The 16,417-nt window shown below is 38.8% G+C and overlaps 1 protein-coding gene across 4 annotated transcripts in view; it reads right to left on the bottom strand.

Moving 5' to 3' along the window:
* SLC25A22 (solute carrier family 25 member 22) overlaps nucleotides 1-16,417 on the bottom strand; it is a 73,971-nt gene that overhangs the window by 40,997 nt on the left and 16,557 nt on the right. For 2 of the 4 annotated variants that reach the window (XM_025169802.2, XM_007433172.4), the window contains exons 1-2: nucleotides 8,258-8,317; nucleotides 2,774-2,889 (exon numbers count right to left, since the gene is read on the bottom strand). Coding sequence is in view for 3 of the 4 variants with exons in the window: in XM_007433172.4 (XP_007433234.1) it covers nucleotides 2,774-2,793 (20 nt within the window). In the remaining variant the exon portion in view is untranslated. Of the gene's footprint in view, nucleotides 1-2,773; nucleotides 2,890-8,257; nucleotides 8,318-16,417 lie in introns of those variants that run through there. The other 2 variants (XM_025169801.2, XM_088146092.1) reach the window with 1 other exon arrangement.

The raw sequence follows: 16,417 nt of genomic DNA, 5'->3' as shown, positions 1-16,417 counted from the left end.
TCCTTCAGTTTATTGGTTACTCATTAGTCAAACAACCATATCAAACAAAAAGTATGGGATGGGTGGGACTGGGACTCCTGCCAATTTTTAAGTTTTAGAATGGGGCTCTAGATAGGCACATCACCCTTGTATATGATTCACAGAGACCATGGTGAAGAACTCTTCTCTGAAAACATTAGATGGGGTGGCACTAATTGACTACTTACAGTCAGCTGTAGTCAATTCAGATCCCTGACAAATCTGTCTTACTCTATGAGGGAAGGAGAAGTACAGGGGGAGGCAACAAAAAAGAGAGAGAGAAAGAGAGAGAATTAGTGGCCTCACACACTATTAAATCCCCCCCACTGCTTAAATCCCACCTACCACTGACATCCAGTCCTCTACAGATTCCTCCCAAGGGAATTAAAATTTGCTCATCTATCCCTCAGAATCCTAACATCTTTTGACACAAAACTGCATTCATTGTCTAATCAAAAGTTGATCCATCAATGCTTGTCTTGGGAGAAAATTAATTTATGGAGCTATTCTTGAAAGACAATATTATAATGGTGAACCTAAGCAGAACTGAAGAATTAGAATGTCTTTTAACAAAGAGAAATAAAAAGTAAAAGCTGGCTCAAGTTTTTGGAAGCTGTTAACTGTGTTCTGGTTGAGGATGAGCCTTGTAGTGGATTCAGAGGTTCATTGGGAATAAGGTTCCTTAGGGAGCACTGCAAAGCAGAAAAATCGAATCCATGCCTAGCAACTCACTAGAGCATGCTAACGTTGACTGTAATGGCCTACTAAGTATATGTTTAACAAAATGCAAGCAGGAATTCAGTTCCATTCTAAGTTTTTTTTTTTTAACAGACATACTTGAGCATCATTCATTATTATGACATCACAAATCAACCCAGTATTTAAAGGGTTGTCTCAGTTTAAACCCTAAAATAAAATAATTTTATCTACTAATCAACTGTAAATTTGTACAATACAAAATATTGTGACTTATTAAGGAAATTGCTATGCCGTAAGTAATATTACTGTATTGAGGACACAGCTTGATGACCGTACCCCAATATATATATATATGCTGACTATCAAAAAGGATTCACTTACTTTACATGTAATATGCAACAAAGATTTTTTTTAAAATCTAGAGAAACTGAAGGAATATATTACATTATATTATTTCATACATTATTTCAATCACCTTTTTATTCCTCTACTGGAAGAAGTATACGCAAGGGCCTGGACTATCAATATTCCTGATACACATGTAATCTCTTCTTCATCTTGCACCCTCCACAGTTTTCCATCATTTTAATCATCCTGTCCAGTCTCATCTGTTATAGCTGCAATATCCTCTGAAGGGTCATGCTGCTTTCCGTTTGTATCCAGGGAACAAATATACACATTTGCATTACACATCATTCTGATATAGATACAGTAATAATGATGTGAACCTTCCTTTGTATTGCAGCTACTGGCTAGGATTTCCTCTTATTTTTATTCTGGAACTATAACATATAATCAGCAAATAATACAAGTAGCATTTCAAACAAAATCTCAACCTCCTGGGTATTCAGAAATCCCCATATTTATAGCCATACATCTTCAGATGTAGAAGATGTAAACACATTCTGGGTTTTGGTATGGCCCAATGGTGTCCCCTAAACCCTTTGGGAAGTTGATCTAATGTCTAGATGGGATTTCATACAATGGCCAGTGAAAATGAGGATTGTTAGGAAGACAGATTCATATGCTGCATACTTGTCTGATTGCCTGGTAGCCCAAGACATCAGAAATGGAGAAGTATGCTTCACTAGGAAGACTATTACTTTGCACAAGAGGCTGATTTTCACTTAATCTGTACATTTTACAAAACTAAGGGCAGTTCTCAAGTAGGAGAAAAAGACAAAAGAGGAAGTCTCAGTGGGAAGGATCTGCCTAACAATATCCCAGCAGAGGTTCCAGTTGATCCTTCTTCGATAAACCAGCCTAGGATGCTTTCTGAAGATGAGCTGAAACCCAAGATCTTACTCAAGCCGGTAATAAGAAATTTGTCTAGCTAGGCTGGCTGATTTTATTCTGGAATTCTCAACTATGTGTGATTGCTACCCTCCTTTATTTTCCTGCATTGCCCTTTTCCTAATAAATACCTTTTCATATCTAGAGATTTGGCTCTGCTGGTTTAATAAGGCAATTTGTCATTAAAATCTTCCCATGTGTAAGACTGTACAGTTGCTCAGCTATCCTCTGGACTTCAGTCCAAACATTTATTCATTTAAGATTATAATCTGAAACCTCACACCTTGGTTTCTCAGGCAGGAACCACTTACAGAGGGAGGATATGTTTTCAAACATGTAATTGTCCATGTGGAAATAGAAGTTCTGTTGTACCATGGGACGAGTGTACTTCATGAATGTCCACTGTTCGAATTAGCCCCTAATTCCTCTTGTCCTCTCCCAACAGAAGCATATTAAGGATAACAAAGGCAAGAACAAAGCAGCCTTCCTCAAATTCTGCTTTCTCATTGGGGATTATTGGATTACAATTCACCATCTCCATCCAATATTGCCAAAGGTTATGTTTGCTGAAGATGACGGGGCTGCAGTCCAACATATATAGAAAAAGCCAGATTAGGGAAAGCAGAAGTAAAGGCAAAAGGACAGAGAAAGGAAGATTTATTTTGGAGTTAGAGACAGGGAATAAGGAAATGGACTATGTAGTGACAACACAGAGGAAAGAGTTGGAGAGAATAGCTGAGAGAGGAAAGAAAAAAGCTCTTACCTAATCTGTTTATCAGCCATTTAATTTAGTTCTGATCTTGTAGAAACAAGATTTATTCTTCCAAAAATCTTCTAAATCTTTGGAGCTCCAATCACCTAATTCCTGCAGTTGGTTTTCTAGAAGAAGATAGAAATAACACCAACATTATTACTTTTAGTCACGGCTATCAGCTCTTTGTACACAGTAAGAATGTTTTGATAAAAGTTTCCCACATATTTCCAAGAGAGATCTGCTGAAATTTCATACAAAATGGATAAAATAAAGAAAAATGCACCTTATTCAAATTGGCCATGAATAGTAAGATGAAATATATCCTCGATCATTATTTTTATACTTCAGACATGTTACTAATCTTACTCCTGACCATTCTTTTTATTTTGCAATTTATACCAAAGTCACAAGCAACCATTTCCTTTTGTACTGCTAACTTTAACTCATATGGAAACATCATTTAGATATTTCAGATATTTACCACATGGAGTGAAGATATTTTTCAACATATTCATGGAAAGGACATTTCAAGCTCTTTCTGCTACTCACTGAAGTAAGTCAACAAGCTCAGCTGAAAGAATGACAGCAAAATCTTACCCGCCCACCTCCCATATTGCACTAAGGCATTTGCCAAATGTGGAAAGGATAACAAGAGAAGTGAGGCCGTCTGCCAGAAGAAAATTTGATGCAAAGGACACAAGGAAAATAAAGGGAGAGAAAAAAAAATGTGGTTGTTTATTTCTTCTTCAGATGAACTTCCCATGAAGCAACTATACAGCAAAAGAAGTAGCAACAGTCTTATGCAAATCCAGAAAAATAACTGAAATGTAACTGCTTGGATTTCCAGGTCTAATTCACATAAACCCAAGTTCAGTACCTCTCAAAACCCAAACCATGGTGGTCTCCTGAAATAAAAAGAGCATGATACCTAAAAACCATCTAAAAATGACTATGGTTGAAGTTTGTTTATGCTTAAGAACTGGGCTACAAAAATAGACTTTGGCTAAGAAATTATTAATTCCTCAGGATGAACACCTTAACAATAACCAGTCTGGTCAAGTGGTGAAGGCCCCAGGCTAGAAAGCAGGAGACGGTGAGTTCTAGTCCCGCCTTAGGCATGAAAGCTGGCTGGGTGACTTTGGGCCAGTCACTCTCAGCCCAACTCACCTCACAGGGTGGTTGTTGTGGGGAAAATAGGAGGAGTATTAGGAATGTTTGCCACCTTGAGTTCTATAAAAATGATAAAGGTGGGATAATTTTTTTTAAAAAAAATATGCCAAACTGTCTTTCAGCTCTCTCCAAGATCGTATAGCAGACAACAACATTCCTATATGGTACTAGAAATCTCTCTGGGTCTAAGGGTAGGTTACTGTAAAAAAAAAGAGAGTTTAACTATTCCCTCTAAATATATTGGTATCAGACCAGGACCTTTGGAAAGTACATTTTCCAAAAGGCAAGAATGAAAATATAATTTTGTAAGTTCTATGTACAAAGTGGTGCTCAAAACTTACTTCTGCAGCAATAATTACACTTTTTGAACAATCATAGAGTTTCTCATAAGTGAAGTGTGACCATGATGCTTGTTTTGTTTGATTAGGTAAGACAGAAAGTAATTTCATATATAAATTTGTTCTTAATAACTAAGCATTGGGAGATTCACACATAAAAGTGAACAGCTGTTTTAAATCCAGCATGTTACAGAAGTAGTGCACCACAAGACACCAGAAAGAACATCACAAAACGTATCAACAGAAGTAGTCCACATATTCATTTGAGCCATCAAGTGATCTCATCAAGTGATTTATTCATTTATTTAGCATTTGTCCTGCTTGGCTGCAGGGTCCATGTGTTTGCGTGAGCTTCCCTAGTTCTCACAGCAAAGTCATCAATACATGATGCAACGAGGGGTTTGTTTTTCAGCCAGCTTATTGTAGAGCCTGACACAGCTTGGGGGCTGAGAGAGAGTGACTGGCCCAAGGTCACCATCTGACTCCTGGGGCTAAGTGGGGACTAGAACCTGGGTTCCCTTGCTCCTTGTCCAGCTTCTTAACCACTATACCATGCTTGTTCTCCACCAAGTTATTTTTATATATATATATTTTTTTTTTTCATTCATTCATTCATTCGCCATCCATAACCATTGTAATTTAGCTTTTAGCTACAAAATGATAATAGAAGCACAGCATACAAAACAGAACAAAATTGAAGAATTCAACCTTGAAAACACTGTACTAAGGAGGCAATGAGTGAAGACAAAACAAAACCATTCAGTTTGTATATAATCGTATTGCGAAAACCTCCCTTTGAATATTCAACCGTGACAGCTATGAAGTACTCAGTGATTCACTCTTAAGAGAGATCCTTCTAGATAGAGCCCTGTTGTACCCTTGCATTCCCACACATAATTGGGCTAGGGATGATTGTTATCTGGAGAATTAGCCAACTACAAATTTAGGCTGAAGATTTATTCTCTTGACCAATAACCCTACCCACAGATCAGAAAGGCAAAGTGACATGCAAGTGTTCAAAACTGTTCCCTGCATAGCACAGCTACATTCTTCACCAATAACGAACAGAAACAATAATTCTGTTAGTAACTAGGAAATCTATGCCTGCTTTTTAGAGTCCATTGGTAGTTACAACTGAAATTATAAGTATTTCAGTTCATGGGAAGGTAGGAAGGCAGAGACAATGAACTATAGGCCAGCATTTCCAGGGTTAAATCTGAACTATCTGCATCATTTTTTATGTATTGTTTCTCAGCTCTACAGTCAGGACTGCAACTCAACCACCAGTTCCCATCTGGTGATTCAGAGCCCCTCATTTATTCTCAGAAAGATTCACATTCAAAGAGCTGCAAAGCCAGAAGGCACATTAGCAACCAGCTGTTAGCTTTGCTAAGCAAGCCATCCTTTCTCCTAGAGCCTCTTCACAATCACACCTTTGGAATTAGTCACACTGCTCCCTTTCAATGCTGTGAGGAAATTCTGAGTTGCCGCAATATATTCTAAAAGAGAATGTGGAGGTTGCTTATGGTGATGATAAGGAGGGGGCCTTCATACGTTCTGGAAAAGGCTACAAGGGTTGCAACCTTCTTGTTACAGTTTCTTGCCACATTTTTGGCTTAGGGCATCCTGTGAAGCCAGGAAGTTGCAGCTTGTCTAATAAACTATGGTTAACATACTTAGCATGGCACATGACATAGTCAATGTCTACTCTCAGGTTGTCTAGGATCACATCTTAAATGGGGAGATAGCAAGTCACAGCCTTTATCCTGCTAAAGCAGTGTTTCTCAACCTTGGCAATTTTAAGTTGTGTGGACTTCAATTCCCAGAATTCCCCAACCAGCATGCTGGCTGGGGATTTCTGGGAATTGAAGTCCATACATCTTAAAGCTGTCAAGGTTGAGAAACGCTGTGCTAAAGTAATGCACCAGCCACAAATATTTTATATCCCATGTGACCAGAGGCATTTTTAGAAAATAAAATAATAGATACTCATTGCTCAGAGCCTTTGTGAAAATGAACCTACCTGTCCTCCAAAATGGCAATGTTAAGTTAGAAGAAAGCATTCTGAGAGAGTAATCTCAACTTACTTTCTGAAAAATGAGTGTTTTGTGAATGGCAGATGTTTTGCAACAGTATGCATAACATGTTCTCAACATTACAAATTTGTGTCCTGGCTCCCAAACATTAGAAAACCCTAATCTAATAAAGATCTATATACAAATGCCCCAAGCTTTCATCCACTCAAACAAATTGCTTCATCCAAGAGAGATGCTTCAAAGGCAGTGGAGAAGAACATAACGGCAAAAGCTTTCATGAAGGAAAAAGCTGGCATGCTGCCCAATTAAGAAATATGAATTACATTACAGCGATTAGGGCACTAATTCTCACCTACAGTATTATTCAACATGAACGGTGGACAAATTGTTCGATAATTCATATAACAGACTATCAGTTTTATGCCTATTAACTATGTTAACATCTAGACATTTTTTGCAGACTATTGAAAGTAGCAAACTGTTTAGTCAACAGTTCTTAGTTTGCAAATATCTCTTGATAGGAAGGGGCCTATCAAAATTGTTCTTTGTAAAGTACCCCATATCCTATATGGTTGCTTTCCTGCCATCTTGGAGGACAATCACCTGATTCACAAGCAACCTTTTCTGAAGATGCTTCTGGATATCCATCAGAATCTTTTTCTCGGTAGTGCTGTCCTTCTCTATAGGTTTAAGCCAAACACAAATACCTACATTTGTATTACAACTGCCAAACATTTAATTTACTTATATGCCTTTTAGTATCTTGCTGACACTAAGACGTCTTCAAAATTATTCCAGATTTGATTTCCTGTTTTGGAGGCTGGGAAAATCTTTTTTTTTTTTTTAAATGATGCTCATCCCTAGAAAGTGAATAAAATGGTTGCTCAAACTAACAAAAACAGCAATAAAGTAAAAAATGTATCTGGATTTACTTACAGTGCTGTTGTGTTTTTATTTTTTTGAACTGGGTATGTTTTATATTATATTTTCTTCAATATAAGCTGCCTAGAGTAATTTTGATTGTGGCAGCAGAGAAATGTGTTTAATAAATTAACAAATAAATAAATCTAAATTGCACTGGTATATAAACTTTTGAAATGTAACTTTTCCCAACATTAAAATACCAGGATTCTTCCTGCTGAACTTCCCCTACCCACATGTTAAGGAAGAAATATCTGACAGTAACTTCCCTTGTTGTGATTCAAGTATAAAACTCTTGTCTTCTAGGAGGTGCTGACAATATCTCAGAACAGATCCATGATCACAGCTAAATTTATCTCAAACTAGTCCATTTACAAGCTCTAATCCAGTGAATTGTCCAATCAAGCTCCTGTGGTATTAACTGTACAGCACATTTTAATTCACAATGGACTAGAGCTATTTTATTTACAGCATTATAATTAGAAATCAGTACATTCCAAGCTCAATCTTATTTAGATGAACTTCACTTTTAATCAGTAAATCACCAGGCAAATCCTTCTTCTCTAGTTCATGTTCAGCCTCTCGTTTTCATCGCTACTTTTGAGCTAGGATACATGTCCCAAAGCCTAACTTCAACAGCCCTTTGCAGGAATCACTTCAGACTTTTGCTTACAGCTCCCTTTCCCTCCCCATCCTTCTCCTTGGGAGAGAAAGAAGACGATGTCGAGAAAAGGAAGTGAAAAAGTAGGTCAAAAGCAGAGGTATCAGAAAAAGAAAAGAGGTGTCAGAGAGAAATAGTATCTCGGCCTACTTTCAGCTCTGTTCATATTCCTTGCATCACCCCTGCAATCGATCCATTAATTAGCTCTGCTGCTTTTGAGGCAAAAAAGCTTGTCCACCCCTGAGCTTGGAAGTAACCCCACTTCTTCATACTGCAACTCAGTGATTCAAGAATCCATAGTTGCATTCCAACATTCTTATTTAGCCTTGTTGCTCTCTTGTGTGCTCGCACACTTTCCTTTTCCTACCTCACAGTTCTACAAAGGAGCTCCTCCACATTCTTCAGTCTCCACACAGCAGGAAGATCAGCCGCCAGAACTTTTCTGAGATAACATACTAGAGGGGAGTGATTAACCTTTGCCCCCATTTTATTACACAAAGGAAGGTAATTTATTTATTTATTAATTTAACCAATTTATATAGCCGCCCATTCTTTATCAAAGAAACACAGTCCATTTTGTTACAATATTCGTTTGGAAATCCCACTGCAAATGCTTTGTGTGCAACTACTGAAGATCTTAAAAAAAAAAAAAAAAAAGAAACAAGTTACCAAGTTCAAGGTCTCTTTTCTGGATTTGGTCAGTCCATTTGGTCCCTTATCCCAGGCAAACACCCTCTCTTTCTACAGTTAACTGAAGGGGAGTTTATCTCAGCAGATGGCAGCACCTGACCAATGTCTAGTTAGCATTTGAATGGGTGACTGCCAAAAAATAACAAGGCTTTCAGAAATATCAGATCCATTCTCTGCTATTGGAAAGCCAGATAACACTGGTTTTGGTTAGCAAAGCCAACAGAGCTGAACGTGACCCACTGCTGCCTAAATCTAGGCAACTAATATCAGATAAGAATATACAAAATGGAATGAAATAGCCTTCTTAAATGCAGAACCCAAAACAGTTGAGTTGGAAATTTGTATACAGTTATTTGTGAATTACAAAATGCTTCATTCAAACAAATGTTTTTGTGATATCCTAAAATCACACTATTCTGGGAATAAGTCATTACACAAATTAATTAGAGACAGGTTTTTCAGATTTTCAGATCTTCATATGCTATCGAAACAGATGGCTGGAGAAGTGGATTTTCTGCACCCTCCCTATTGTTAACAGATTTGTCCTTCAAAAAAATACATTTATGACCTCAGTTATTCAATGGACTAAAGACCAAATGAGACTTATGAATGAGTTGCTTACTATGTATGGACCATTATAGCAAAATATGGTTATCCTTCTCTGAAACTGTTAGGATTTTTTTTTTAAAGATTGTCTGTCTGTCTGTCTGTCTGTCTGTCTGTCTGTCTGTCTGTCTGCCCAGAGTCAGTTTGGAGTGGGGCAGTGCTGAAATTGAATCCAATCAATCAATCAATCATGAATGTATGAGATGCCTCTGTATGTGTGTGAATTTTCCTTGTTTTCGTTTAATTAAAGGCCATTTTTAAAGAATCCAAAGCAGACAGCAATATATTAACTAGAACATAATTAAATCCAAGGCAAATGTCTTTTTTCCATCTCCTACCTCTCACACATTCATCAACAAGAAAAACAGATGAGAAAGTAGAATTATATCCTAAATAAATAGCAAGAGGCAGAATCTAGAAAAGAGTTACCAATATGAAAACACATTATTGATACCCTGCCTGAGCTAGAGATTAATAGAACAATTATACAAAGGATACATCTCTAGTGCCACCCTCAAGTACAAATGTACATATTGGAAACAAAGGGAGAAGATGCAAGCTTCAAATGTGAAATTATTTTCAGGGAATATTAAAAAATTCAAATTATTCCAGTGATATGCACACCAGTAACTTCACGGTTTAAAGACAATGAACAGACAGGAAATTGGCTGCTTTGCCAAAATCTGCAACAGGTCTTACAAAATTCCACGCTTGTCTTGATTCTTTTACAATCAAGCAGAGAGACTGAAGTTCTAAAAAGAGGTGTCCGCTGGATGAGGCGAGATGATGTCACATCAATGTTGTCGTGCCAGTGATGATTGGCACAAATTACATAACTTGCACCATTTGTGTGAGGATGTCATGACTTGCATCAGATACCTATGACTCTGAATGAATTTCTCTGGCATTTGGCACACAGCTTTTCAATAATATTGGAATAAGCAGCACCAACAGACAGGGTATCACCACCTCATTTTAAAAATGCAAGGAAAGGAGGTATTAGAAGTGATTCAGATTCAGAACATCAGCCACCCTGTTTGGCATTATACATATAGATCACAAAGGATATATGAAGTCAAAGAATTTGTATGCATGTATGTATGTATGTATGTATTTGAGAGTTTGTAAGCCACTTCAACCAAATAGCCTTAAGCAATGTGCAGGAACAACCACCTGTCAGGGCTAGCCCAAGGAACTCCTGGAGACCGTGCAGGTTCAGTCAGCAAGATTTATTAGCTAGCACTTATTTACAGAACCTTCTCAGACTGACCAGTAGTTCCCAGTCACAAGTCTCTACTATCTTCTGGAATGTTTAGGGATGTGCCAGCTTTCTCCGCTTATCTCCAGAGCATTGCTCTGGAGACGAGAGCACCGTTTTCACCCCCCTTCCTCCATTCCAGTCCATCACACCACCATAGCAATGGAACAATAAATAACACAGTAACATACAATAAAACCTCATGCAACATAACAATACCAATCTGATTCTGGGCAGTGGGAGCTCCAGACCAATCAAGTCTCAAAGGCCTTCCCGAACAGCCACGTTTTTACAAGCTTCTGAAGGGCCCTGAGAATAGGAAGTACCCTCACCTGGAGAGGAGGGAAAAGGCTGTTCCAGAGGACAGAGGCTCTACAGAGAATGTCCACTCTCAGATCCTCTCTCATTACACCTCTTGATGGTGGTGACCTTAGCAAGCATCTTTTGTGTTATCACACTGAGCAAGCAGAATCTATGCTAGGTACATAATGTTGAAGATAACCCAGATGTCATTAATAACCCTCATTAATTGCACTCAGAAATATACTGGTGACCAGTACATCTCCCACAGCAACTGTGCTACATGGCAACGTTGAGTCCAGTGAGAACATGGGCCACTGCACTTTATACCAGTTGAAGTTTCCAAGTGGTCTTTAAGGGAATATAGTAATCCATATGGGAGATGAAAAGGATAATCATAAATACCCCTGTTCTAGGTAAAGCCACAACTGGCGCACCAACCAAAATTGGCAAAGGCTTCCTGGCTGGGACCTCCACCTGCTTTTCCAACTGGAAATCCATGAGGATCATTAAATTGTAGGCTTGCTCTCCATGGAGGAGTACAATTCTATCGAAAGCCAAAGAGAGCATAATCCAGAAATCAGTGGATTTTTCAGTGAATACCCATTCCAACTTGCTAGTGTTGAATCTGAGCCACTGACAGTCTCCAGACACTGGGTCAGCACTTCCATTGTATCCCCCATTTGCCTTATGATGGAAATATATAGCTGGGTAACATTGTCATACTGATAATACTTCATCCTAGACTAATGCAAAACCCAGCAGCTTCATATAGGCTGTAAAACACGGTAGAGAGAAGCCCAAGCCTTGGAGTACTCCATAATGGAGTATCTGAGGGGCTGACATCGCTCCCCTGCAACCACTGACCGGACCTTTCTACACAGGAAGGAGTAGAATCACTGTATTTTAGTGCTTCCTAATCTTGCAGGCAGTCCAGACAATACTGTGGTCAACAGTATCAAAAGCCACTGAGATGTGTAGCAAAATGAGAATGTCTGCCACCCCTCCATCCAAGTGCTGCCAAAAGTCATTCATGAGGGCAACCAATGCAGTTTTAAGTTCCATGCCCAGGCCTGAATCCTGACTTTCATGAGTCTAGATTGTTCACTTCTTCCAGGATGCTCTGTAACTATTGCCCTTCCATATTCTCCACAAACTTCCCTACAGAAGGAAGCTTGGTCATAGAATGATAGCTGTTCAGCATAATCAGATCCAAGGCAAGAGAATAGAAATGTCTCTTAGCAGCAGATCAAGTCAATCTGCTCCAAAATAAAAGCCAGGTCAATGTGTGGCCAGATCTGTGAGTCAGGCCCATAATGACCTGGAACAAGCTCATGGTTCTCATTGTGACCATGAATTCCAGCCACTTCTGACCTTAGAAGGCAAGGTTAAAATTACCCAGGACTAACTTAACAATTCCTTACTTAAAGGTTCTGTTCAATGTCTGGGAAATATAATGATAAACAGGGGGAGACATGTAGCTTCCTGTCTGTTGTGTTATTCCTTGGAGCAGTAACTAATCAGAATCATAAGCAGAAAACTACCACAGAATTGCATCACTACTGCTTGAAAAATATAGACATTTCCCTCACCTGAAATGAAATTCAATCACTTGCTGAACAGAGCTGCTCCTTATTCACAGTCCAGTCCTTCAACACCATCTTTGTAAAATATTGAATTAAAACTGAAAGTTTGCCAGCAATACAGATTTACACTTGCCAACAATGCTGGGGGTAATTTTGAGACATAGGAGGCCAAGTTATAGGTGAGGCTACTTTGTCCAGACAGTACCACTAAGACATTTGAAGATGGAAAGGAGAATAGTTGCCATCTGTCTCTAATAGAGCAAAATCTCTGAAGGAGGAAATAAGTTAAACCAGGTGCTACTCCACTGTACTACAATGTGGTGCTTTCTCTCTTGTTGCCCAAAAGAGTAACAAAGCTGCTGTTTTAACTCTGTAATTGAGGAAAAAAGATTCAGGCAATATTTTACCTAAGGACATGCTTTTATGGCCTAGGAGTCTCTAGTGAAGCCCTAAGCATCCCTACAGTCTCTATACAAATTACTGAACCACCTTCAAGGAAGTACAGAGAGATGACTTTACCAGGCAAGAGAGTTGACTCAGCATCAGCCTTTCCCAGATTCCCTTTAAATAGTAGTATAAGGGTCTGAAAGCATGAAAGGGAGGTGTACTGGAGCAGAGCAGACAAGACTTAAAACCTGCAATGCTGTGGTGCTTGCACTTCAGGGGGATTTTTCAACCAGAAAAGAACAGGGATGATGGTAAAGGCGATGGTGGGATAGTATGTTATGTCCACAGACCAAGTGACAGTTTAAGAAGTTAACCTCTGATTCTACAACTGTAAGCACTCAATCAAAATTATTTTGATGGGTTTGTGTGTGTGTGTGGAGGGGGGGGGAGAGAGAGAGAGAGAGAGAATATGAATAGTTGGAAATGATTCCCGAGCATCAGCTAGAAGGATGTTTGGTCATCCAACTATCAACTAAATGAAGTTACAGATTTATTAATAGTCTGATTATGTGCTTCAAAGTGTGCATTTCCCAACAATGTGAGGAAGAATATAAAGAGACAGATTCAGAGTTCTCTGTTATAAGGACTTAGTGCCAGTGGAGCTCAGGAAGTGGTTCCAGGCTCTCCCTCTAGAAGACAATCCACAGCCAGCTCAACAAATCTTGTTACAGGACATTGTGGAACACACCAGAGTCTGCACAGATCAAAGAAATCCAAGACCACCTTGAGAATGAAGAGGTGTGTTGTGGTGGGAAGATGTTCCCTGCTGAGTGAAACCAAGGTGGCTATATGTAGATTTGATATCATGTTACAGAAGGTGTATTGTCTTCTAGGGGTCCATATATTTGAATACTTGGTAACCTCTCCATCATGTCCTGGATATGATGGACTATTCTTTCCTCTCTATTCATGTGGAGTTAAATGAAAAATGCAGAAAATACTTTGAAAGAATCTCTAGAGACTGAGACCTTGGGCAGGAAGGTGAAGGAGAAGGGAGTACAAGTAGTTTTTTCATCAATCCATCCAGTTGAGAGTCACAGCACAAGAACAGAAAACAAGATCCTGGAAATGAACAACCGGTAGTACAGATGATGTCATCAAGAAAGGATCAAATTCTGTAACAATGGCCTATGCTGTCTTAATGAAAGACCCCTGGGATGACATGGGACATATCTTACAAAACTTGAGAAGGAAATATTTGTTAACCTGACAAAGGGGGAAGCAGGAGGCTGGGGGCACAGAGTTTCACAGGAAACTACAACAAAGAGACTTGTAAGTGATGCCATGCAAAATCTGAGATGTTACTACAATAATGCACAGAATTTTAGAAAAAAACAGGGAAAACCAGAGATCCTAACTCAGGAAAACTCATGATCACTGACATGATCACTGAAATTTGGTGAGATGATACTCACAAATTAGTGAGATGAAACTGGAAGGCCACAATTTCTTCAAAAGGAACAGACTCAAGAGAAAAGGTGGAGCGTTGCACAATATATAAAGAAAGAATACTTACACAGAAATCCAGGAATCAGAGCATGGAAATCCTGTTGAAAGTGGGTAAGGATAAAAGCAGAGAAACAAAACTGATACAGTACTGTTAAAGGAACACTAGAGGATGGATTATATCCTAGGGTACTGAAGGAAATAACAGAACTGATCACAGAACTGCTCTTGGTAATTTTTGGTCTGAGAAGACTGGAGTTCCAAGGTCCAAAAAGACTGGAGGAAGCAAATGTTGACCCTATTTTCAAAAAGGGGAAGGAGAAGTATCTAGAAAACTAAAGTCCTCTTAACTGTTACACTCAATAAAGTCCTCAAGCGATTATGAAACAGCATCCTTATGAGCACTTGGATAGGCATGCAACAATTAACAGAAGACAGCATGGGTTTGTCACAAACAGATAATGCCAAACTATCAGCATTTCTTTCTTTGACAGACCAATCAGCTTAGCAAATCAGGGGAATGCCACAGGCACAGCGCACTTAGACCTCAGCAAAGCTTTGACAGGGTGTTTCATGATCTTCTCTTTAATAACTCTTAGTCCTACACTTTAACTACTTCTCCACACTGGCTCTCAGTTTACCCCTAAGGTCCTTTCCAACTCTACCATTCTTTGACATTCAAAAATCCCTTACCATTTGCTTGGTGACTGAATGTCACAGTTAAGCGCCAGTTGAAGCATCAGGAGCTTCTCGTTCTCTATCAGTTGTTAGGGAATACCCCAGGTTCTCTTTCCCCAACATAAAGCCTCACTATATCTTTTGGACAATAGATCTGAGATGCCTCTATCGAGGTTTCTGGCATCTTCTCCTCCCCCTCAATCTCCTCCATACCATAGATTATCCTTACTAAACAGAATCTCCTGATCCTGGGGAAGAATACTGGAGAAAATATGGGGACTGAAAGGGAGAAAGGTGATGAAAAATCAGTTTCCACCAACGTACATACTCTGATTAAACCTACAGATAGGAAGGACAAGTGACTTTCACTGGACCAATTACAGGGAATGTTTGCACTAGCATTTCTACAAATGCTAGAAATCATTACACTAATCTTCAAACAAAACCAAATATTGTATTTAAAGAATTACTGAAACCGCTTTTGCCTATTATCAGAGAAAACAAATGTGCTTATTGTGAAATCTGTGAGCATTCTATACATGCAGAGGTCTTGCTGAACATTCATGAATCCTAGAAAAACAAGATTCCTCTTGCAAGGCAAGAGCCTTATGGACATGCTGTTCTACTTGTATAGTTTCTACAGAGGTAATGACATTAAGACAAAATTCTCTGCTCTCTTATCTTAATTCCTCTGGATCTATTATCTGCATATCTCATTAGAACCTGACCAGGATACGAATCTATGCTTTCAAGCCCTAATTCTCCTGCTGCTTATTGTCTGTATACCCATGAAAAAGTGTTTCTAGTTGAGTAGTCATATAAATCCATTCCCCCAGCTGCCTAGCAACCACTATCTTTAACAACTACATGAGCTGCCTTGCATATATGGGAGCTTCTAAAATGTAAGGTCTACAGTCCCATTAAAGCTACTGATAAAATAATACCACCATTTTTGTAAATCAGTATCAGCTCACAGGTCTTCTAGCTTTACATTACCAACCTAACTGCCCAATGGCCCAAACAAGCACTTAACTCCATTAAGGAAATATCCTCCCTTAATTATTCTCTCTTTGAAAAATAATGCAATGTTGGCTTCTTAGAAGAAGTTAACAGCAAACCACTTTCATATTTTGCCAAGAAAACCATATGGGGGTGTCCATGAAGTCACCAGGTGGCAAGGTCAACTGAATGGAGACTCTACAGTGTTGCTTAATAAAGGGAAGATAATATACCCATTAGTTCCAAGACCTAGAAGATATTCAAAATTGTAGCAATTTGAGGAATGCCATCCTGCAGAAAGTAACCTGATGGGCAAATAATTCTGGAATCCGCAGCAGAGAGAACAAAGTTCTAATGACAAGACTGTTCTGGTTATTCTTCCAAAAGCTGAGTGTATGTTTACTATTCACTAACCTCCAGTAGTTACCTTGTAATTTTTAGGATAACAAGAGCTATACTTAGAGGATAGGTAGCTAAAATGTGGCACATGTATCAAACAGGATTAGGTAGATATGTA

This window comes from Python bivittatus, unplaced genomic scaffold, assembly GCF_059951505.1.
Source record: "Python bivittatus isolate LINGU-HERP-01145 unplaced genomic scaffold, Pbiv_v1 ctg000480_np1212, whole genome shotgun sequence".
NCBI classification, from domain to species: domain Eukaryota; kingdom Metazoa; phylum Chordata; class Lepidosauria; order Squamata; family Pythonidae; genus Python; species Python bivittatus.
The sequence above is the reverse complement of the archived record's forward strand: the minus strand, read 5'-3'. Positions and strand labels throughout refer to the sequence as shown.